The 24191-nt window shown below is 41.0% G+C and overlaps 2 protein-coding genes and 1 long non-coding RNA gene across 9 annotated transcripts in view; 2 read left to right on the top strand and 1 right to left on the bottom strand.

Annotated features, from left to right (window-relative positions):
- The window catches only part of Ubr1 (ubiquitin protein ligase E3 component n-recognin 1), a 110489-nt gene extending 103534 nt beyond the window's left edge, over nucleotides 1–6955 (top strand). For 2 of the 4 annotated variants that reach the window (XR_003952079.1, XM_006499164.3), the window contains 3 exons: nucleotides 667–837; nucleotides 2808–2909; nucleotides 4436–6940. Coding sequence is in view for 3 of the 4 variants with exons in the window: in XM_006499164.3 (XP_006499227.1) it covers nucleotides 667–837; nucleotides 2808–2909; nucleotides 4436–4577 (415 nt within the window). In the remaining variant the exon portion in view is untranslated. Of the gene's footprint in view, nucleotides 1–666; nucleotides 838–2807; nucleotides 2910–4435 lie in introns of all 4 variants that reach the window. The other 2 variants (NM_009461.2, XM_011239440.3) reach the window with 2 other exon arrangements.
- Nucleotides 537–16571, bottom strand: AV039307 (expressed sequence AV039307). 2 transcript variants are annotated; one of them, NR_038349.1, is made up of 4 exons: nucleotides 15968–16571; nucleotides 3809–3933; nucleotides 3383–3487; nucleotides 537–897 (listed from the first exon to the last, which is right to left on the bottom strand). It is a non-coding gene; the product is annotated as an expressed sequence AV039307 (long non-coding RNA). The 2 variants fall into 2 exon arrangements; NR_038350.1 differs by lacking the exon at nucleotides 3383–3487 and adding an exon at nucleotides 4903–5039 and having other exon boundaries at nucleotides 16462–16571.
- Nucleotides 16572–16642: 71 nt separating this feature from the next.
- Nucleotides 16643–24191, top strand: part of Ttbk2 (tau tubulin kinase 2) — a 117769-nt gene continuing 110220 nt past the window's right edge. For 2 of the 3 annotated variants that reach the window (NM_001024857.2, NM_001024856.2), the window contains exon 1: nucleotides 16809–17171. Coding sequence is in view for 1 of the 3 variants with exons in the window: in NM_080788.3 (NP_542966.2) it covers nucleotides 16694–16759 (66 nt within the window). In the remaining 2 variants the exon portion in view is untranslated. Of the gene's footprint in view, nucleotides 16760–16808; nucleotides 17172–24191 lie in introns of those variants that run through there. The other variant, NM_080788.3, reaches the window with a different exon arrangement.

The raw sequence follows: 24191 nt of genomic DNA, 5'->3' as shown, positions 1-24191 counted from the left end.
TATACATAGGTCATTTGCTAGGCCATATGTTTGATTTTCTTTAGTGTCAAACCCACTGTGTCATTTAACAGTCTCACCAGCAATGTATGGGACATTATGTCTTTACATCTTCACCAGCCCCTAAGTGAACTACCCATTTCAGTAAGAAACTTCTCTCACCAAGGTAAAGAGCAGGCAGGTCTGGCATAGGAGGTTCCCAGGCATAGGCCGGCTCAAGCAGGGGGTACTGGGGTCATCACTTGGTATAGGAGGTTGAGCTAGAGGAAAATTCCTGAGCAGTGGGCAGCACAGATGAGCCTGGCTCAGGAGGCTGTGCTGACCAGTCACCTGGAGCAAGATTCTCTGGTAGCATAGGCCTCCTTTAAGTGGAGCTAAGTTAAAAAAAATTTTTGGGGGGGGGAGAGTTATTTATTATTATTAATGTATGTCTATGACTCATGTGTGCAAATTTCTGTGGAGGCCAGCAGAGGGCACCAGATCCTCGGAGCTGTAGTTACAGGCAGGCATGGGGGGGCTAGAGTGATCTCAAGAGTTTCTGGAAGAGCAATACAAATTCCTGTATTTCTCTGCTGAGTAGGGTGAGTGATGGAACAGGCTTTATTACTAAATAGATACATGATGTGCTTCTTGTTTTCCAACACACTGAATGTGTCTTCCCCTGTTGAGGTGTCCACGGTCTGCAGATGATGAGCGAAAGCATCCTGTCCTCTGTCTTTTCTGTGGGGCCATCCTGTGTTCTCAGAACATCTGTTGCCAAGAAATAGTGAATGGGGAAGAGGTTGGAGCGTGCGTTTTTCATGCGCTTCATTGTGGTGCTGGAGTCTGCATTTTCTTAAAGTGAGTATGGAGTCATCTGGAAACACGTATCGAGTGAATATGCCAGTAGAATAAGTAGTTCTTTAAAAAAAAAATAATATTCTGTTTACATTTCCTTCATTGTTAGAGAAATCTTTAATGGCATAGGCTTTATATCAGTGACCCCAGTTCTGTGTAATATTTAGATATGAAAGGAAAGCTTGAAATCCTAAAACTTATGCTTATAAAGTATGTGCAGATTATTAATTTCAGACTGCCTTATTTATGTGTGTGTTTACTTGTATATTTATTTAGGTTTTTTGGGACAGAACTTCTCTGTGTAGTTCTGGTTGTCTTTGAACTTGTTTTGTAACCCAGGCTAGCCTGGAACTTACAGATATCTTCTGCTTCTGCCTCCAGAGTACTGGGATTAAAGGCATGGGCCACCATACCCAGCTATTTATTTTGAGACAGGTTCTCTCTATATAGACCAGGCTGGCCTTGAACTCTCAGAGATCCTGCCCCCCAAGTGCAGGCCTATGTTTGCCTTTCTTTAAGATGTTTTTATTTCCTTCTTTAAACAAACGATTGACTACTTAGAACAATAGTTATTTATAAACGAAGATAGCTTGCATGGGAGAAATCAAATTTAAAGTTGATTTCTGTGTTTTTTCTGTCCATTTTCCTGTGAAATTCAATTTTTGCCTATATAAACCCTTAAGACTTACTGTGAGATATATTATCATTGCTTAAAGATATATTATCAACCTTTGAGGGGCTGGTTAGATGGCTTAGCAGGTAAAAGCACTGACTGCTCTTCCAAAGGTACTGAGTTCAAATCCCAGCAACCACATGGTGGCTCACAACCATCCGTAATGAGATCTGACGCCCTCTTCTGGTGTGTCTGAAGACAGCTCCAGTGTACTTACATATAATAATAAGTCTTTGGGCTGGAGCAAGAGGGACCAGAGCAAGCAGAGGTCCTGAGTTCAATTCCTAGCAATCACATGATGGCTCACAATCATCTGTATAGTTGCAGGGTACTCATATGCATAAAATAAATAAATAAATAAATCTTTTTTTAAAAAAGGCAACCTTTGAGACAAGAGCAAAGAACGGTATAGAAGTCAAACTCAAACACTTGTTTGCTTGAAGCCACAGGAATAAGTCTGTCTATCCCAACTATTTTTTGTAATTTGTTTGCCTTATGATTTCTCATTGTGGTCCTTAACCATTTCTCTGCAATAAGCATCTCAAGTGTCCTCAAAGTACTATTGGAGGTTGGCTTGAACTAGGAAAGCCTTTAACAGTTCTAGACTGGAGGGTGCTCTATCCTTCCTTGAAGCCCCCTTCTGCCTAAGTAGCAAGTTAGGAAAAGGCAAAAATAGGCCCAGCCACATTTCTCCAGGGTCCTATGGCTCACAGGACAGTCTCCCATTCAGTATATCCAGGTAGAATTACTAATTTCCCATTTCTCTAGATCCACGGATCCTTTTTTTTTTGTTTTTTTTGTTTTTTTTTGGTTTTTTTTTGTTTTTGTTTTTCGAGACAGGGTTTCTCTGTATAGCCCTGGCTGTCCTGGAACTCAATCTGTAGACCAAGCTGGCCTCGAACTCAGAAAGACGTGCACCACCACACTTGGCTCATGGATCCTTTTCTATTGCATCAAGAAAAACAGCAGTGTTTGTTCCTTCTACTCAGACAAAACAGTTTATTGCAGGCAGTGGTGGCGCACGCCTTTTAATCCCAGCACTGGGAGGCAGAGGCAGGTGGATTTTCGAGGCCAGCCTGGTCTACAGAGCGAGTTGCAGGACAGCCAGGGCTACACAGAGAGACCTTTCTTCAAAAACAAACAAAACAAAACACCCCACAGTATAGTGTTTTCATCCACGGCTGTATTGCCTTTTCATTAAATGTTTACTGAGCATGTCTTGTCTTTAACTTTGATTCGATGTCTATCATCTGCATATGTGTATCTAACAGTGTTTGCTAACATTGGATTTACTTTTCAGAATCCGAGAATGCAGGGTGGTCCTGGTGGAAGGAAAAGCCAGAGGCTGTGCCTACCCAGCCCCTTACTTGGATGAATATGGAGAAACAGACCCAGGGCTAAAGTAAGATTTTCTTTAGTGGAAGGTTTAATCAGTTGTCTTATATTTTATTTGCTTTATTGTATGTGTATATTAATAGTTCTTTAAACGTAAACTCTAGAAATAGAGTTACTGATGTTTGTGAGCTGCCATTTGGATGCTGGGAACTGAACCTTGGTCCTCTGACAGTCGTTAGTATCTTAACCACTGAGCCCACTTTCTAGCACCTGGGCCTGGTGAGACAGTGAGACAGGTTCCCTGATGCTAGGAGGCTGAGTAGCTGGTCAGTACCACATGTTATCAACTTTTTATGTAGGTTTGGGGCCTTGAACTCAGGCCCCTCAGGTTTGCATGGCAGGCACTTGACTGACAGAGTTCTCTCCCAAACTTTATTATTCTTTTAAAATATCATCCAGAAGAATAGACTCACTAGATAGGGCTTGGGCTCTAATGGATTATATAGGGATTTGTTTTTATCGAGACAGCATTTGACTTGCCTTTAAGTTTAAGAGGAAGGTACTGAGTGGTCAAAGTAGTTAATGCTGGTCAGGGTGGAGGTCACTTTTAATTCCAGTACACAAGAGGCAAGTGCAGGTGAGTCTCTGAATTTAAGATTCATCAGATCTGAATAGTGGCCAGCCAGGGCCACATGGTGAGAGTTTATCTCAAAAACAAAACCAATAGCAACAACAAAATAGTTAATAACTGAGGATAATCTTGAGTTGTTCTAGAAAAGTACAAAAATGTGGAACTTTTAAGTTAATGATAAACAGTGTGAAAGTTGACAAGTTGCTGAGACATCTGATGTTCCAGGGACTGAGATGCCAGGTATCGCTATGACTGTACTCAACAGACTTCAGACTTTTTGTGTTAGCTGGCACAGTGTTGCAAACTAGGTAACCCTGGAATAGAAATGTACTTACTTAAACATTTGCTAAGCCAGGTATGATGATGCACATCTATACGGAGTTCTTGCTACCTGGGAGGATGAAGCAGGAAGGTCACTGGAGTATCACTGTTCACACCCAGCCTGGACACTGTAACAAGACTGAGAAAAAAACACAAACAAAAACCAAGAAAGTGTTCACCAAGCATGTGCAAGATGAATCATAGGGAAGGTTATAAAACAAAGTATTTCTGAGGAGAAGAATGATTTAAGGTCTTAGTGTTATGCCTCAAACCTAACCTCCTACACAAAATCATAAACTGAAGCTGGGTAAATTGTGAGGACAGAAAGCCATTAGAACCTCATTCAGCTATCCACCAGAAAAGACCAGAGCTGCTTCAAGTTAGAACCTGTTTAAATGAGGTCTCATTATGTTCATTATGTATGAGACCTGATTTCCCAAATAGTCTATTTCTGCTTCCTTAACTAAGTGGTGTGCCAAGTTCTTAGTAATCAGTGAAGAGTTGCCCTGTTTCTGGGCCTCGTCCTGATGCTTGCGCTCATAGCTGCAGGGATGTCTTGGTAGTGTGTACTGATTTAAGACTAGAGATGGCACTGTTAAAGCTTAGATGTCAGCTTTGTTTTTTTTTTTTTTTTCCTGAAGGAGAGGAAACCCACTTCATTTATCTCGGGAGCGGTATCGGAAGCTGCATTTGGTCTGGCAACAGCACTGCATTATAGAAGAGATTGCTCGGAGCCAGGAGACTAATCAGATGCTATTTGGATTCAACTGGCAGTTACTCTGAGCTCCAGTTCTGCCTCAAGACAATCATGAGTGACATCAATAATAAAGACTGATCTAAAATTCTAGAGAACTTTCTGAGGACGGGGAAGTATTGGAGGGTCTTTTGATCCATGTCCAGATTCACACACATTAATAAAATATTCCTTAATGGAATATTGCTTTCAATTATCAAACATAAGCTTCAAGGGAAAAACAAGACATAGATTAATGTTTTATGTTCTAGAACACTAAAGAAATGCTTGTTCATCCAAGTGTCTATTTCTGCTAATATTTCCAGAAAACTCCTTTCCCTTCATAACTGTCCTAGTTCATTTCATATCACCCACCTGGTTAATGAGGTCACATTAAGCATTTGTGGACATTTCTCCATCTGGCTAACATCTCTGCACCTTTGTATTTGGTGTTTCTCGAGTGTAGTTTAGCTTGGGTTAGATCTGAAAAGATGCTGATCACCTGTGATGGTCTAAAGAGGAATTGCACAACTATGCAGTTTCTTTCAATTAAAAATTTCAAAACATGTAAACATCTTTCTTCTTTAAGGAAATATCCTTATTGTACCACCTACGGCTTCAGTCAGAAACAGATCTAAATCTCTCTATGGAGAGTGCTAGCTGTGCTAGTCTGGAAAGCATCCTTCCAGTATAGACCTCAAGTAGATTCAGGAGAATGTGCTCATTACGCATTCCTTATACAAAAGCCTGTTATCCTCACCTGATTCCAGGGAGCTCTGTGGAGTCACAAGTTCTCCATCAGTTACATTTCTTAAGGCAGATTTCTGCAGTAAGATCTCGTCTCTTGGGGCCCCATCCTATTGTCTCTCAGAAAACTCTTGTTTTGAAGCAAACTCTTTGTAGAATGGGAATCAGAAAATTGCCCCAGTGAATGGTCATAAGAGATGAAATTAGAACACTGTATTTAAGCCAGTTCTGCAACCTTCTATGGCTTGTAAGAAACAGGTCCTTGATTTGATGTCTAGGTGAAACCTTTCATAAACGACTGTTTATGATTAATATAAACAACAATAACAAAAAAGCAACGTAATCAGGTGTGTGTCCTGTTATAACCTGCTGTGGTTGAGCCATCTTGCGTATAAATAATGCAGCTCTCCTGAGTCTGTGCATAGACCTCTTGATTCTTGGCTTTACCGTTTTATATCAAGACCTTGTGAGTAGATCAGTTGATACTTATTTTAGCTTTTGTGGTATTGGGTAATATTGCAGTTGAAAGATGTGTTTGGAGATTGTCTCTTCCTTTGCCCTTGGCTACTGCTGCCATGTGTGTGTCTAAGTGTTTTCCTGCCTTCTGTTTAGTGAAGACCAGGAAGTAAAAATACATTTGATAAGTGATCAGTGATGCACATTTGGGGCTAAATTTGTTGCCATTTTTATGGAATGAAAAGTGGGTTTTGCAGTAAGAAATTGGTGTGAGCAGGCACCAGACTCACAATCATGATTTCCTACTTGGATAAATACTACTCAGAAGAAAGCAGGAACTAGATGCAACTATAATGAACAGTTCACAGCAATTATAAGAGACAAAAATCAATAAATTCAGTATTTGGCTTGTGCCATTTGCCAATATGATTAAGAAATTTGAACATTGCCCTTTGTTTTTTCTATAATTTTTTTTTGAGAGATTGTTTAGCTCTGAAATCTGGGCTAGAATAGGCAACATAAGATGCTCATTTCTGCCTTAGTCATCTGGCCCCCATTTGCCAAGGATAAAGACTTTATTTTTAGCCTTCTTAGATTCAATTTGTAAACCCTGGAGCTAAGCTTTCAAGCTGCTAGGAGGACTAGCTAGCACTAGCCAAAGAGCCTAATTCATCACTCAGTTCTGCTTCTTGAGATGGAAGTTTCTGCACTGGAGGTAGACTTAGGTCACAGTGCTGCCCCAGCCCACGGGATCTTTAATAGTATTCATCATGACAAATGATTTAAGTCTGCTAAGAAGTTTACTTAAGCAACCAAGTCACTTTATGTAGTGTAGTGTATGAAAGAATTGGTTTAGTGGGATGGCTCTGACTCTGTGTTTTTAATATTGGTGAGGGGCTGGCAAGGATTTTAATGATACAGTAAAGATAAACATATATCTGTATAATTAATTTATTCTGTTAGTGTATGGGCTGTGAGTTCACCTTTTAGTGGTCATTTGTCATTTCATAACAACTATGCATTTTGGTTCACTGTGATGATGATCTATATTTAGTGACTGCAACATGTTTATACCACTGATTCAAATTCCATTCATGATGAAGTTATACAGATGATGCATATATTGATATCTTTTATTGCAAAAATGTAAATTAAAAACTTGTATAATGTTCTTGTGCTTTTTTGAAATAAAATATCTTATATGTGTATATTTAAAAAGAAAAAAGGGACTTCTCATGTTTGGGCATTTGGGTTTGAAGTATAAAAACCTTACCTAGAAAAGAGCTCTACTTAAAAGTATGTAAGTTCGGCCATGTTTTGTTTGTTTGTTTTAGGCAGAGTCTCTTGGGCTCATGCTGTGCTCAAACTCATGACATAGCTGAGGCTGGCCTTGAACTCCTGATCTTTCTGCCTCCATCTCTGAAGAACTGGAATTATAGGCATATGTCACCACACCCAGGTTAAAGTTTTTTCAAGACACAGACTTTTAGGGTTAATGGTCTCCAAACTTTTTGACTATACATTCCATCACCATATGTAGATTTACATACATTCTTTGCATGTAGTGTTCTATGCCTACATTAAACACATTTTATGACATAGTACAAAACTGGAAGGTTTTAATTCAGTCTTTTGCCCCATTGTCATAATTAAGCTCTCAAAGGTATAAAATATAAAGATTCTCAAAGCTGCAAGAGAAAAGAAACAAGCATAAAGAGTCTCTGTTTATCTGATGGCAAACTTCTCAGAAATCTTATAAGCAAAGAGAAAGTACTTAAGATGTACATAGTACTGACAGGGGGAAAATCAGCCAAGATAAAGCTAGCCTTCAGGATTGAAAAAGAAAAAAGAGACTTTGGGGCTAAGAATTTAGGTCAAGTAGACCACCTTCCTAGTATGCATAAGACCTGGGTTTGATTCCCAGCACCACAAGAAAAGAAAGATACTAACTCACAGGCAAGAGTGACTGTACAGATAAAGTCAGAATGTTCTAGTATTGTAAAACAGTAGGCCAACCACTATTAAACAATAAGAAGATTTAAAAAAAATTCTACATTAAAAAAAAAAAAGATTCTATAAGCCAAGGAAAGTGGGTAGTTTGTTCCTGGCAGACCCAATGACTAAGGAGTCTGAGGCAGAAAGATTGCTTGAGCCTATCAGTTTGGAGACCAGCCTCCATAACATAGTTATGTTTCTGAAAAGAAAATAATGGCATATGAGAGTGTCTTGCTTTTTCTATTGCTGTGATAAAAATACACTGATAAAAAGCAACTTTAGAAAATAGTTTATTTTGGCTCCCAGTTAAAAGTAGCAAGAGCTTAAGTAGCTTGTCACATTGTATCTGCAGAAAGTATGAAGCAACCAATTCCTGGGCTCAGCTCACTTTGTCCTTTTTTGTATAGGCTAGTATCTCAGCTCAGGTATGGTCTGTCCCTCTCACCATAGTGGATAGGTCTTCCTGTTTCAACTAAGCCAATCAAGCCAATCGCCCAGAAGTTCATCTCCCAGGTAATTCTAGATCTCACCAAGCTGACAATTGAGATTAACCATTGCATACAAGTCAAATAGGAAGATAGGAAATGAAGCATTTAAAGTTCAGTGAGGAAGAGTGATCTCAAAAGTGTAGGGTTTGTTGTTTAATGTAGTTTTCCTTTCCTCGAGTTATACTGCTGTCATACAGATTGGTTTGTTATAACCAAACTCTGAGGTTTTTTTAAGCCTATAGTAACCATAAAGCAAAAGTCTAAAGTAGACGAACAGAAAATAGTAAGCGATCAAAACATGACTGGAGTAAATCATTTAGCCAAAAGGAAAAGTCTAAGAGAGAAAGAAAAGAACTCAAAACTTTAAGATATGTTACATAATTGCTTACCACCAAATAGCTAACCAGTGAAATGAAACGAGTTCTACAAGACAGAGTGATTAACTTGAATGAAAAAACTATACCCAAGTTACGTTGCTTATAAGGACATGGTTTGACTTCACCTTTAATAGGGCACACGGGGGACCAGAGAGAGCTGGTAAAGGCACGGGCCACCAAGTCTGACAACCTGAGCTCCATCCCCAGACCACACATGGTAGAGAAGTAGAACAAGGTAGAAAAGACCATTTGTTAAATGCTCATTTGGTGATTTATTAAAGCACTGCTGGCACTGCCTGTTTGCCAAGCATGATGTCACTGGCTACCTGAAATATGATGACATGGAGAAAGAGCTGGAACAATGGGTTGTTGCCCTTAACAACCTGCTGACTGCAACATACACTCTGTAAAATATTGCTTGTTTGCCTGTCCCACTTTGGTCTTCGAATATAAAATGAGAATGCAAATTGGATCCAGGATTGAAGCCTTTCAGGAGCTGTCCTGGCTTTGATCCACTGGTGACATCTCTTCTCTACTCTCATTGATGTTTGATGCTTATTCCAGAAAGATTCCCCACAAATAGTAGAGAACTGACTACACAAGCTGTCCTCTGACCTCCACATGCATACCATAGCACACGTGACCATACACAAACATATACATCCATATATCCGTGTGTGTGTGTGTGTGTGTGTGTGTGTGTGTGTGTGTGTGTGTGTGTGTGTGTGTGTAACCAGTAAATAAGTGCCAAAACAGAACAAGATATGCAGGTACTGAGTGTGAAAGAAATTCAATAAGATGCAAATGGAGCCCCACCCCAAGACACAAGAGTAGTCATGTGAGGTGAAGTGCAGCTAAATCAAAAGTGTGTGTGTGTGTGTGTGTGTGTGTGTGTGTGTGTGTGGGGAGAGAGAGAGAGAGAGAGAGAGAGAGAGAGAGAGAGAGAGAGAGAGAGAGAGAGAGAATTGATTGGCTGGCCAGCTACTCAATAGTCTGGGAAGGAAGATCGGTTAGGGAAATGGAATAAAATGATAAGGGGTTGAAAGACTCTGAAAGGAGCCCCTCGCTCAGGCCTCAGGACAATAGCGGACACCCAAGAACTCATGATAGACCGAGCTTGTTGAGGCTTTATTCGGGGAAAGCCAGAGCTCTGGGGACGACTCATATCCCACGCAGTAGAGGAGTTGACCTCGAGGGGAAAGAGGTCCCAGTTTTTATAGGCCCTCATTGGGGAAAGGAGAAGGGGGGAGTAGGGGATTTCCAGATCTAAACAATGTCTATTCTAAAATGATTGATTCCTCAAGAAATGGGTATAGGAGGGAAACAAGGAAAGAGTCTGGTGCAGGTGTAGCAACTCAGGATTGGCCGGGCTGTGGTTGCTGGGGAGATTTTCTGATTCTTTCTCAGCAACCAATATCACAAACACCTGGCAATGGGCTTCATCAGTGGGCACACACATGGGTCAAGGAATGGTCAAAACATTGACAGACACACAGGTTCAAGGAGTGGTCAGAGCATTGTGCACCTCTATTTTTCTAAATCAGTGAAGCTAGTTCTGCTAACACTGACATCTATCTTGCCAATTTCAGGGCTTCTGTGTCCTTTTACATTCTGTCAGGATCTTTCAGGGTCAGCTCAGCAGGAGGAATGAACCATGCTAAACAGTCACTGATATTAAAATACCCACATACGCAAAGCATGATACTCACATACCTGGAGCAGATGGACAGTTATTACAAGGGACTCGAGGAGGGGTTTGAGACAGGGTTCTGAGTTGTAATTATAGTTGGCTCAGAACTCACTGGACCAAGCTCCCATTTCCAACTGGATCTCTACATCCTCCAGTATAGCCGCAACCTGATTTGTAAAGAGCAAACACAACAGTATACACAATAGAATTAGTGCTGAGGACAGGCAGCAGCAACCCTGGAATGTAGCCTTGGAACCAGGAAGCCAAAATCTGCTTCTAGCTGATCTCTGTGAGTTTGATACCAGCCGCATCTACATTTAAAGTGCCAGGACTAAGTAAATAAAAGTGTTCTCTTCTGAAGTCTTGACAATTAACCCTGGTCATGTTTCTGGGTAGGCCCTAAAGAAATCAATAAAGCAATATATAACCATTTTAAAGCAGAAGATTAAAAAAACTTTTTTTTTAAAAAAGCAAGCCCAGGCTGAAAAGATGGCTCAGGAGGGAAGAACATGTACTGTACTTCCAGAGGTCATAAATTTGATTCTCAGGTACTTCAGTATGTGCTTGCTCTCTCTCTCTCTCTCTCTCTCTCTCTCCCTCTCTCTCTCTCTCTCTCTCACACACACACACACACACACACACACACACACACACACACTTAAAAGTTAAAAAAAAAACTTTAAGGGAAAGTTAGAAGTCCTTAAGTCCTTAGAGCACAATTTGGAAGTTGATACAAAGCAATAGAGCATGTGTGGTTTGTTCTTGTTAGTATTTAGCTTTTTTCATGAATCAGTTTGCAGTGCTGGGGATCAAACTCAGGACTTTGAGCATGCCAGGTAAGTGCTCTAATATGGAACTATATTCCCACTCCAAGACTTCATTCGTGCAAAAATAGGTTTGTGAGTTTTGTTGTTGCTTGGTGGATTATTTGTTTGGGTTTGGTTTGGTTTGGTTTAACAATTGCGTGTACTTAAATATTAAAAAAGAGTAGGAAGTATGAAGGATTACAGTTTATAATAATACATGAAAAAACAAAATTCAAAACATAATAGAACATATGGGATCCACATCTTGTATTCATTTAATTCACCATATGATATTATACATAAACTTTGATTGTATACACACACATATATATATTATATATAGTACATTTCTAAAAAATTATCTGCCATTTACAAATATTTTTAGTGTAGAATATACTATGCCCAAATAACAGTACTAGAAAATATATTAGAATAATATTTATCAGGATGATTATCATCCTACCTTAATAAAAGTTGTTTTCGAGACAGGGTTTCTCTGTGTAGTCCTGGCTGTCCTGGAACTCACTCTGTAGACCAGGCTGGCCTCGAACTCAGAAATTCGCCTCTCTCTGCCTCCCAAGTGCTGGGACTAAAAGCGTGTGTCACCATGCCTGGCAATAAAAGTTTTTTTAAAATCTCTAACTAGGAGGTCGAGTGCCCCCCCCCCCTGCAGTGACAGACTATTAGCACTGCCAGCCTGCCAAACTGTCAGGGTCTCAAAATCACCACAGTTACAATGTGAGTGGTTCAGTGTTTGGAGTAGCGAGCTAATCCCAAACTGTAGAAATCACAGAGCCTTTTCCTGACTGTCAAAAGACACACAACATCATGGATCACAGCACTACCTTGTCATTTCTCATTTTAAAACTCAATATAACGCTGGGCAGAGTGGGCACAAGCCCATGATCCCAGCACTTGGGAAATGGAAGCATGCTCGGAGCTATGAAATTTGAAGCTAGCCTGTGCTAGTGGTGGGACTTTGTCTCAGTAAAACCAAGCAAACCAATGAGCTAACCTAAGCCTATAGGGATATAATGATGTATTACTAGATAACTTTCCCATTGCACACAAGGGGGATCAAAACAAAACAAAACCCCAAAACCAAAAAAGCCCTGAGCATTCAATTCCTGATACCCAAATAAAAAACAACAGCTGACAGGGCTGGAGAGAGATGGCTCAATGGTTAAGAGCTTTGACTGCTTTTCCAAAGGACCTAGGATCAATTCCCATCCCTCACATGACAGCTCACAACTATACCTCCAGTGGCTCCAACTCCCTCAGACAGACAGACATATAGGCCAAACACCAAGAAAATGCACATTAAAAATAAATACATAAAAAACCTGAGCAAAAACATAGAATTTAATATTCTAAAAAACTTAACTGCTGGCTTGAAGCTATGGCTCAATGATAAACTACTTGCCTAGAATGGTGATGGTCTAGGTTCAATCTCTAGTACGTTTCCTCCACCAAAAAACCCAAAACACTTTTTAAGTCTTACCCTTAATGATAATCATTAATTGGAGTCTCATAAAAGTTAGGGGAAAATGGCAAGGAAATTAAGAAATAACTACGGGGGGGGGGGCAGCGGTGGTGTATGCATTTAATCCCAGCACTCAGGAGGCAAAGGTAGGCATATCACTGAGTTTGAGGCCAACTGGGTCTACAGAAGTTTCAGAACAGCTCAAGGCTACATAGGGAAACCCTGTCTCAAAAACAAAACAAAACAAAACAACCCCTATAATTAGAATAGAATCATAGAATCATTTCTTCCCTTCTTTTGGCAGTGCTAGAGATCAAACCCAGGGTCTTTAGGCAAGTTAGTCAAATGCTCCAGCATTGATCTTACCCTGGAATTACTTTACAAATGTAAACTTTTTCTTTCTTTAACTTTTGTCAGGCTCAATACTCCCTTATAGTCTATTTTAATTGCTATCAAACCAAAATTGATATTCAATAACTCATATCCTCCAAATTATGGCTACCTTGTCTAGCTGTCCAACACTTTTTTCTAGCTTTATTCTTCATATTTGGATTTTAAATTTTTGACATAAAGCTTATCAACACAAAATGATGAAGTTTTGAAATTATTAAAAAATAAAACCAGGACACAAAACAGGGTAGTTCATACAATTGGTGTGAGGAGGTTTCTGTTAAAAACTGAACCGGGGCACTCTCAGAGAATCTCGGGCCTCTGCTGCTCACACACAGTCTTGTTTAGTGATTCCTGTTATAGTGTGTCTAACTGAGCTACAAACTTCCAAAGCAGTAGTTGCTACAATGCATTCTATTTGCTAAATACATAGCAGAACTCTGAAGTTTATTTGTATTTGTTTTTCTAGTGCCTAGCAAAGTAGTCCACCCTATGAAAATTTGTTTATAGAGATTCTGTCAATTGAGTAATGTTTAAATAGAAACTAGTTTGATGGAGAATATAAAGGCAAGGCTGTTTGGTGGTTTGCAGAAGCACTGTAAATCCCACGATTGGATTTCATGGTTTGAAGCTCTGTGTACTCAGTTTGAAAGCAGCCTGACAGCTATAAGGAAATTAATACACAGTTATTAGTGTACAGTTCTGGGGTCTGAGAGGTTTTGTTTTTGCTTTTTTGACCCCAGGAATTGGACTTAAAACATTGTTCATGATGAACCTGTGCTCTACCAGTGAGCTACACTCTTGGCCACCTGAGACTTTGGCTTTTCTGGTGCAACTTAGCTAATTCTCTTGTGCTGACAAAACACCTGGTTGGGAGGGGGGGCGGAGTTGGGGGAGGAAGCAGCTTAAGGAAGAGTTTATTTTGGTTCATAGTTCAAAGGTACAGAGTCAGTATGGGGCGGGGGAAGCTGTGGAGTGTGAGATGTCTGGTCCTCTTGGTGGTTAACTTCCTTTCTTGCTTTTCTGCTCACACAGCCAGCATTTGCACCCAGATCGGGGGATGTTAGGTGCTTTGCCTTTCTCATGTCAACTGCACACATTCACTCAGGGTTCCTCTGCACCCTATAATGCCACCTGGACTAGGGTGTGTCTTCCCCCTCTCCACTAACAAAATCTAGATAATCCCTCATAGACACATGGAAGAGAGCAAAGAGCTTGTCTCTTTGGTGATTCTAGCTAGAACCCTGTCAAGTTGACAAAGGATATTAGCCATCACAGGTGCAGAGAGGGGCACTCAACACTTCCTTCACATCCCAGGAGAATTTTTAAAGACAAGGAAGGAAAGCCCTGTCAGCCATCTTCTTTCTTTGATCTTCATGCTGATTCATACTGTGGTGTTGGGGCTGGGGATGTGATTCAGGAGCATTGTGCTTACCCTGCTAGGGTACAATAAACAAAACATTGTCATGTTGCCCTGGTAACCTCGTGCTGCAAATGACCCACATAGGTAATTTCCTGTTGAGATGGGGGTGGGGGAGACATATTACAAAGTGGCACCTAAATGTGGGTAGATTAGCACACACATGGAAGAACAGGAAAAGGAGAGGGTTATTCAGTGTATTGTTTATTTCATGCTGGAGCAAAGGGGAAAATAACTATTGTAAAGTGAATTATGTCTTATATGAAGTCTACCTGGTATAAAACTGAATCTTACTGACTACTTTGTAAGATTTTTCTTAAGTCTGAGTTTTGTTCCTTCATGTATCCAGAGTATCCGCACACCTGAGTCAGTCTTCTATTTCACCTTTATTTCCCCAAATCTCTTTTCTTTTCTTTTTTTATTTTAAAGCAGGGTTTCTCTGTGTAGCCCTGGTTGTCCTGGAACTCTCTCTGTAGACCAGGGTGACCTCAAACTCACAGAGAAACGCCTGCCTCTGTCTCCTGAGTGCTGGGACTAAAGGTGTGCACCATCACTGCCTATTTTCCCAAATCTTTCTGTATTAGTAGTTATCGCCACACAATCAACCAGTGTTGAAGATAATAGTAAACATTTATTTTTGATACTGCAGATTAAACCTTAAACATTTATTGTATCATATTTTTGTGGGGCTGAATGTGGGGAATGGCTTAGCTAGCTGATTCCGGCTTGGCTTATTTTACAAGGTGATTGTCAAGATGCCAGCTGGAAGCTGTAATTGCAGCATGCCCAAGACTGAGGCAGGAAGATCAAAAAACTGAGGCTATTCAGGGCTTCATGGGGGCTACAGCCTATCTTTAAAAGAAAACAATGAAGATTCCACAATGAAACCCATTTGTATCTTAACCTAATTTTTAAATTCTACCTGTTTTTGTAGCACATGTCTGTATTGAATAATGGGGGAAAAAAGCATTTTCCAACTTTCATCAATAGAAACAAAACAATCTGGCAACGCCTTCATGTTTGAATAGAACAAGATGACCTCACCATCAGTTGTCTTTTGTTTTGGTTTCTGTCCAAGAGTCTGCACATGACAGGCAGTAAGGATGTCTCCTGCTTGTAAAGGAATATAAAGAGGATGGTAGTTCCTTAACAGTAAGAACACTTTTGTCACCTAAGAAAATATTTGAAAGTAAAAGTGAACCTTTGAGCCGGGTGTGGTGGCGCACGCCTTTAATCCCAGCACTCGGGAAGCAGAGGCAGGCAGATTTCTGAGTTCGAGGCCAGCCTGGTCTACAGAGTGAGTTCCAGGACAGCCAGGGATATACAGAGAAACCTTGTCTCGAAAAACAAAAACAAAAACAAAAACAAAAACAAAAAGTGAACCTTTACAATTCATACCATTGCATCCTCTCTGTTCCTGGCAAACTCGTGGCAGTCATTGCAATTGTTAAGGAAAAAAGAACGTTGGGCATACAATATGGAATAGGTCCGCAGTTTGGTTTTGACATCAGTTTTGTGATCTTGGTAAAGTTTATTCTTAATTTTTAATGTCTATATAATGGATAGTAAAGAAAGAAGAGGGACTTACTCTTAGGTTTTGTTTTGTTTTTTTTCACCAAAGAGCTTGGCACATTCAACATGAAATACGTCTCCCATACAGCCTCGGTGTCCCACCCTTCATAGTTAGTCTTTGTGTGTCTTGAGCCACTCCTGCAAACTCCAAGCTTAGAGTCCCAGACTGGTCCACATGAAAGTTGTTCATTGTCTTTATCAAAAAGCCAATGAAATCTTTTTTCGTGGGTTGTGAATGGGCACTCCCTCGCCAGGCTGACATCTTTGTAACTCCTTTCTTTTCTCCCAATACCTTCGGGTTTCCCGGCCCTAGTTAGCAGCTTAGGTTAGGGGACAGCGCCCATTTCCCAGATCCTGGCAGCTCTAGGTCTGAGCAGGCGAGTAGACCTTAAGCAATGACCCGGCCTCACGATTCTCGACGCGACCGCCTCAGTGACAAAGCATTACCAATTTTCTTCCAAAGGGCCCAACTCTGTGGCCATAAGCACGCTGAGCTAGGAGAACACCTACTGAAGTCGGCTCTCAGAAGCACTGCGCCTTACATCTCTCCTCAGGACAGGCCGGCCGTTGCAGCGGAGGCTGGAACTACGAGTCCCAGAATTCCCAAGCACACGCGCACTGTCATTGTGATGCTCCTTTCCCGGTAACTCGCCCTCTCAGGCAAACCTGAAGATAGCGGCAATTCTCCGGTGGGGGGCGGAGACACTCTCGGCCCAATTCTCCGCCCCCTTCCTGATAGGCAATGGGACTAGCCAACCGACGCCACAGGCTGGGAACGTGCTCTCCAATCAGCACCCGCGGCGGAGAGGTGGGCGGTGCGCGCTGGCAGGGCGGGTGGGCTAGGCTGTGCGGCTTGCGGGGGGGAGAGTAACGTCGGGCCGGGTCAGCGGGCGCTGCAGTAGTCGCCGCAGCGGCGATGGGAGCGGTAGGGACGAGGAGGCGGCGGCGGCAGGAGGAGGAGGAGGAGCAGGGGCTGGCACGAGAGCAGCGGCCCGGGACAATCCGCAGCAATACCCGCAGCCGCTGCCGCCGCCTTTAGACGCGGACGGCATCCGAAGGGACCGCCGGCCGTCTAAGCCGCGCTCCGGTCCCGCCGCAGTGGGCGGCGGGGGATGGGCAGGCGGTGGCGGGCCCGCCTGCTGAGCGGTGACTCCTGCCGGTGCGGACCCTGAGCTAGACCCTCGTCCTCCGTCAGAGATCCTGCGTCCGCCGCGGCCCAGGTAGGACACACCCCCGAGCCCCAGGGCGTCTCCAAGAAGCTTCCCTGCGCCCGCCTCATCCCTCGTTCAGCTCAACCGAGGCGTGGAGGGGAGACTGCCCGAGACCCCTGGGTTTCTTATGCCCACGCCCTGAGGCGACGCCAGACCCAAATTGATCCTCATCCCACAGATCTTTCTGGTTCTGCCCCATTTCCCCGGAGGCTTTGGGTGCCTTCCCTGAACTTGGAGGTTCATGAAGCTGCTTCGTCTGTTTCTGTGGGTGACCCATATATCACTTGTACTCATGACTCTTCTGGCTACCAGGACCGAGCAGAGAGGAGTCTTTTGAAATTATGAGCGTTTCATTCTATCTTGCTTTTCCCACTGTAATGGAAGAGTGACGGGACTACCGAATCTCATTTGTGTGGTAACAAGGAAGGCCGGGACTTTGTAGTATTGAAGTAATGACCAGAGGGATTTGCTTTGACAAAGATGATGCTGTTGATACGCGGGGATGCCAAAAGAGGGACAAAAGAGCCTACATATACGCACTGTCGAGTCAGAGAAGTAAATAATCATGGGGATGCTAGGATACCTGATCCTTAAATGAAGTTCATTTTGTTTCAGTTGTGGCGCTGCCTTAGAGGTAAAAATGACATTGAGTTGTACTTTGCTTTGGATTAAAGTTGATAGGCTTCTCTCCCCTAGCTTTGGAAGCTGTCCTTTAACATTTAAAGAAGACAATTCTATTTTAACCTGTATATGATGGGAAGATGTTATTTAGTAGAATTGAATGTGTGTGAGAGAGTGTATTGTGAATGGACTCAAACTCTCAAATACAAGGAGGATTCAGGCTGTGTTTTGTTTCAGTGTTTGGTTTTGAGCCATTAATAGTTGCAGTGACATTAAACATGGACTTGCCAGGATAGACTGCAAAGATGTATCTGTTTTCTTTCAGCAAAGTGGACTAGAATAACATTCATTTAAGGAGTAAAAAAAATGAGGATTTTTTAAAAAGTATTGAGTGGGTTGAATACTTTTTACTTTTTATGTTGCGATTTTAAAGAAGCTGCAATGGTGACAGATATAACAGTATGCCATCTTGGAGAATCTATCCTGATGAGGATTATGATCTATTAAAAATTAAAGCATAATGAAAGAACTCTTTAACGCAGAAGCTTATATTTCCTGTATGATGAATTTTTATAGACACCAGAAAGGATGTTTGAAGCATGACTACAAAGGAAGGTTTCTCTAATAGTTTAACTTTATAATGGAGTGTTAGAAACTGATTTTCCTCTTTCAGTTTTGGACACATAAGAGACATTAAGGCTCATACATAACTTCATTTTATTTATAATTTCAAACTGAAACAATTTAATTATGAATAGAAAGCTGACTTAGAGATTGTATCTTGTTCATCATCTTGTATATGGTTCATGTATCATTGAATTCCATGTTGTATATGACTTCAGGTTCTCTTGTTAGGTACTGTTTTTTTTTTTTAATACCCCAGGAAAGCTGAGCAATTATGTAGGACTTCATATATCCTTAAATGTCATGTAAGAAATGAAGTTTGTATAATTTAAAAAATTCTAGGGAGCAATTTACACATAAAGATGCATTCAAAATGTGATAGTCATCGGTTGTTTAAAAGTGTTGAGATTTTTACTTTGTGTGTACCAGTGTTTTATCTGAACATGTATGCAGTGATAAACTATTGGTTTTTCAAAGCATAGTTAACACAGCTTAGTTCTGATTATGGAATTTAAGTTTCACTTTGTTGGCAAGCAGGAAGTTTTTTGTATGCTATACAACTTTTACAAGTGACACCTATGGATGATGTTGCTTTGTGGTTTAGAGGCAGAATTATTATGTAGTCCAGGCAGGTCCTGAAGCCCCAGGAATCCTTCTGACTGGGCCTCCCAAGTGCTGGAATTACAGGTGTTAACTACCATTTTAATGCCGTGCTGGGGTTCAAACCCAGGGCTTCATGCATTCTAGGCAAGCACGCTACCAACGGAGCTGTAACCCCAGCTTTACATTTTATTTTGAAAAAGGATCTTCCTAGTTTGCCCAGACTGGCCTGGGTCTTGTGATCTGCCTGTGTTTGTCACCTGAGTAACTAGGATTGCAAGCATGCACCACCACACCCAGCTCATTGATCTTTTTTTTAAATGTGTATTTGTTTTGCCTGCATATATGTAATTGCATTGTGTGAATGCTGCCTAGTGCCCAAGGAGGCCAGAAAAGGTGCTAGATCATCTACTGGAGCTAGCTGGACGATTGTAAGCTGCTTTGTGAGTGCTGGGAACTGAATCTGGGCCTTTGGAAGAGTAGACAGAGCGCTTAGCTACTAACCCAGCTCTCTAGCGCTCACTTTTTATCCATCCATCCATCCTTTCTTCCTTCCTTCCTTCCTTCCTTCCTTCCTTCCTTCCTTCCTTCCTTCCTTCCTTCCTTCCTTCCTTCCTTCCTTTCTTTCTTTCTTTCTTTCTTTCTTTCTTTCTTTCTTTCTTTCTTTCTTTCTTTCTTTCTTTCTTTCTGTTTTTCTGTTTTTCTGTTTTGTTCCACTTCAAAATAATTGCCTTAAAAAGTAAAGTTGAGTTGTTTTCCTTATTTAAGTCATGTGATCTTCTCAATATTGTATTTTTGTTAATATTTGTCTGCAACTTTCTGCATTGCATGTGTTGTATGTTATGAAGTATATTTGTACAGTTTGTTTCTTTTCTTTTTCTCCACTCTCTCTCTTTGTCCATTAAGTACCTCAGCTTATACAGTATCTAAACATGGTTTTTATTAACATTTTCCAATACCTAGTAAAACAGAGATAAAGGAAGAAAAGTAGGAAGAAGAAACACCAAAGAGAAAAGTGTAAGCTATACTGATAATGATATTTGATTTTAAAAAATCACTAGGGCTGGTGAGATGGCTCAGTGGGTAAGAGCACCCGACTGCTCTTCCAAAGGTCAGGAGTTCAAATCCCAGCAACCACATGGTGGCTCACAACGTGTCTGAAGACAGCTACAGTGTACTTACATTAAATAAATAAATAAATAAATAAATAAATAAATAAATAAATAAATATCACTAGATGCCTGGCGGTGGTGGCACACGCCTTTAATCCCAGCACTTGGGAGGCAGAGGCAGGTGAATTTCTGAGTTCCAGGCCAGCCTGGTCTACAAAGTGAGTTCCAGGACAGCCAGGACTACACAGAGAAATCCTGTCTCGAAAAACAAAAACAAAAACAAAAAACAAACAAACAAATCACCTAGATGTTAAATGACATGATAAGCTGAATTTGGACTCCCTTTCTGTTGAATTTTCATGGCATGTAATGAATTCAACAATATTCAGGGCTGGTGAGCTGGAGAGATGGCTCAATGTTTAAAAGCACCTGCTCTTCTTACAGAAGACCTGTGTTCCGTTTTCAGCAGCCACATGGTGGTTCTCAACCATCAATAGCTTCGGTTCTAGGGGGTCCAGTGCTGCCTTCTGACCGTCAGGGCACCAGACCCACATGTGCACAGACATACATCCATGCAGACAAAAGTATCATTCATATATGTACCTATATGTATGCATACATACATATATATAAATTATTCAAAGCAATCTCTGAATCTTTGAACAGTGAGTTATTGTAATAAATGCTTACAACCATTTTTAATACTTGCTAAGCATTTTCCATGTTATACTGCTGTGGGTTAAAGATTGAACAGTAGACAAAAGAGAAATATCTCTTTACTTTTGAGCTTATGATACACTTTTGAGCAAACCTGTAGAAACAGATAATTATACAAGTTTCATGTATTATGAAGAGAAAGTGTAGCCATGATCTTGTGACAAGTGTTTGGAGAAGAGAAGTTTGTTCAAGAGAAGTCTCTGTTTTATTAACCCTACCCTCTGTGTAGTCCGGTCTGTCCTGGAACTCACTCTGTAGGCCAGGCTGGCCTTGAACTCAGAAATTTGCCTGCCTCTGCCTCCCAAGTGCTGGGAAAATGTTTTATTTCAATGTCCCTCTCTCTCTGTCTGTCTCTCTCCTCCATCCCACCTCTGGTGAGTTCAGTGTATGTGTGTGTAGGCTCCCAGCCAAAGCATGCATGTGAAGGTTTGAAACCCTGTGTTTGCATTAGCTTCAGAGATCGGTGGAAATAGTTTCACTCTATTTAAATAATTAAAAATAAATGTACCTAAATTAATTAAAAAGTAGTAAAAATAGTGTGCACATAACTCTTGTATGTTATTCAGATATTATGCATCTGTGACAAACAGGAGAAAAAAAAAAACAAGAAGGAAACATTTTGTTTCACAGTGTTGAGGTTTTTACCCACTGTGGCAGGGAGGAGCATGGTGGAAAAGAATCAGCTCGCTTCATGGCATTGAGGAGGCACAGTAAATGCCTACGCTAGTGTTTCATGCCCTCACAGATATACCCAGAGGTGTACTGTACTAATCTCCTGAACACTTCTGAGTTCAACCAAATGAACAATCAAGGATTAACCCTCACAAGTCCATCCCTTGTTGACTTGCACCCATACATATCTCTTTTAACCATAGCATTTGGACTGGGAAGATGGCTCAATAGATAAAAGTGCTTATCACACAAGTGTGAGATCCAGAATTCAAATTCCTAGAACCTATGTGAAGGTAGATGTGGAAGCACACATCTGTCTATACATGTGCTGAGATAGTAGGTGGAGATGAACATCCTCAGAAGCTGTCATCTGGTATGTTTTGGGGAGAACAACAAAAGTCAGACTCTGTTTCAAACCTTCACATGAATGTTTTGGCTGGGAGCCTACACACACATACACTGAACTCACCAGAGGTGGGATGGAGGAGAGAGAGACAGAGAGAGAGGGACATTGAAATAAAACATTTTCCCAGCACTTGGGAGGCAGAGGCAGGCAAATTTCTGAGTTCAAGGCCAGCCTGGCCTACAGAGTGAGTTCCAGGACAGACAGGACTACACAGAGAAACCCTGTCTCGAAAAAAAACCAATAATAAATAAATATCTTAACATTCCATTCCTGGCCTTCTGAAGGTCATGTCTGTTATATCCATGACCATACAACTGTTCAGTCTACTTCCACAGTTTCCACAGTCTTTACAGTTCTAACGTTGGTCAAAAGTCCAAGTTCAGAGTATCTGAGATGGAAGCAAACTCAGCTGTAAGTCCTTGTAAAATCAAAAGGAAAATTACATACTTAAGTGTAATGGCACAGGGTCAACACTTTCATTCTCAAAGGAAGAAATAGAAAATATAGCAAGGTGGGGTAGGACCAATGCAAGGCAAGCCCAATGGGAAGCAACTCCCATAGATCCATGGTAGACATAGTAATGTAATGTGTTCTCCAGATCAGCACTTCCCATGAGCCCTTGCTGTTTGTAGCTCACATAACCTATTTTTTTGGTTGACTTTACTTGGTAGTAGCCTATGTCTTTTTGGATTACATATTCCAAGTTCCTGACCCATCCAGCTTTCCAGGAGGTCTCCATTTTATCTTTGCCTTCATTCTCGTGGCTGTACACATTGCTCTTGAACCTTTACATGGGCTGTCTGTAGGGATACTAACCTTGCTTTAAATTGGAATGGAAGCCTCTCCCACTCTACAGCCCTTTTGTGTGCTTACAAAATCTGCATCATATGGACAAAACCAAGGTCTGTGACCAGTTTGAGTGATAGTTATATCTTCATGGACCATGGCTGCAATGATCTCTTAAGTGGCCTGTGCTAGACATTTCATTTCCATGACAGAATAATTGACAGAGACATCTTAAGGGAGGAGTGACTTATTTTACCCCATGGTTATCATAGCAGAGAAGATTGCCAGGGTGAGCGCACATCCTGGTGGCCAGGAAACAGAGGTAACGCTGTTCTGGCAAGGACTTTGTTCTGCTTCCCTTTAATTTCATCTGGCCTTGCTTATCTATGAGCTAATGTTTCCCACGTTCCCCCTGAAACACTGTCACAGCCACACTGAGTGGTGCTCTACTAACTTCTTAGGTCTTCTCAATCTAATCAAATTGACAAAATTAACCAGCACACCTAGAGAAAAATCTTTGCAGTCACTCGAGAACATGTACTCCCTCTACCTCCACTGTTTCCTCTCCACTTTGATATCGTCTGTGTTCTATGACCTATGGCCCTCTTCCTTAATCTCTATTTCTCTCCTCTAATGAGCTCTATTTTACAGAGCAATTTAGAAATGTAAAGAATTTTTAGTTATTTTGTATGTGGTGTGCTCATGCAACAGAGTGAGCATGAAGATCAGAAGACAGTTTTGTGCATCCGATTAATTCTGCCATTCTACCTTTATGTGGGCCCTGGAGATTGACCTCAGGTTGCCAGGCTCATTCAGCAAAAAATAAACTGGATTATACCTGGTAAAACACACAAGGTTGTTCTCTGGATTCCACATGCATGAACACACATGTACACTTGAACACACACAAACATACATGAAATAGTCTACAACTTTTATAGCATGGTTAACTAGGAAGCACCAGATTTTGTACTTTAGTAATAACTGGCATGTGATATAGTTAATTTTTATCAAATTTGGAAAAATTTCAGACATTTCTTCTGCTTATACCCACAATGTAATTTCTTTGGGCCCAATAAAAATAAAACAAATGATTTTAAAAATGGGAAGAAACTTTTCAAGATGGCATGTTTACAATAAGTGAAAACAGAATAAATGAGGTTCAGTGTTCTCCCTGGATTGTGGTTCTGTGGATGTCAGCCCTTCAGCCTGATCCCACACACCCTGATGTCTTGTGCACTTGATTTTTTTTACTCTCTGGTTTTATTTGCCACCTATCCCCCACCAGCCCCCCACATTTATTTCCTGTTGGATAATTCTCTTTTCTGTATCTTCAAGCTCACTAATCTTCAGGAGAGATTCCTGTACACAGGTGTTTCTAATTCCCTGCAAGTTGACATTAAAGCCAACTATAGTAAACCAACTCTTATTTAGATTTGTTGATTCTTTATACTGTTTTCTTTGTTTCTTTCTTGTTAATTATGGCCCTAA

This window comes from Mus musculus, chromosome 2 (genome assembly GCF_000001635.26).
Source record: "Mus musculus strain C57BL/6J chromosome 2, GRCm38.p6 C57BL/6J".
Classification (NCBI taxonomy): domain Eukaryota; kingdom Metazoa; phylum Chordata; class Mammalia; order Rodentia; family Muridae; genus Mus; species Mus musculus.
This window is presented reverse-complemented; position numbering and strand designations above follow the sequence as displayed.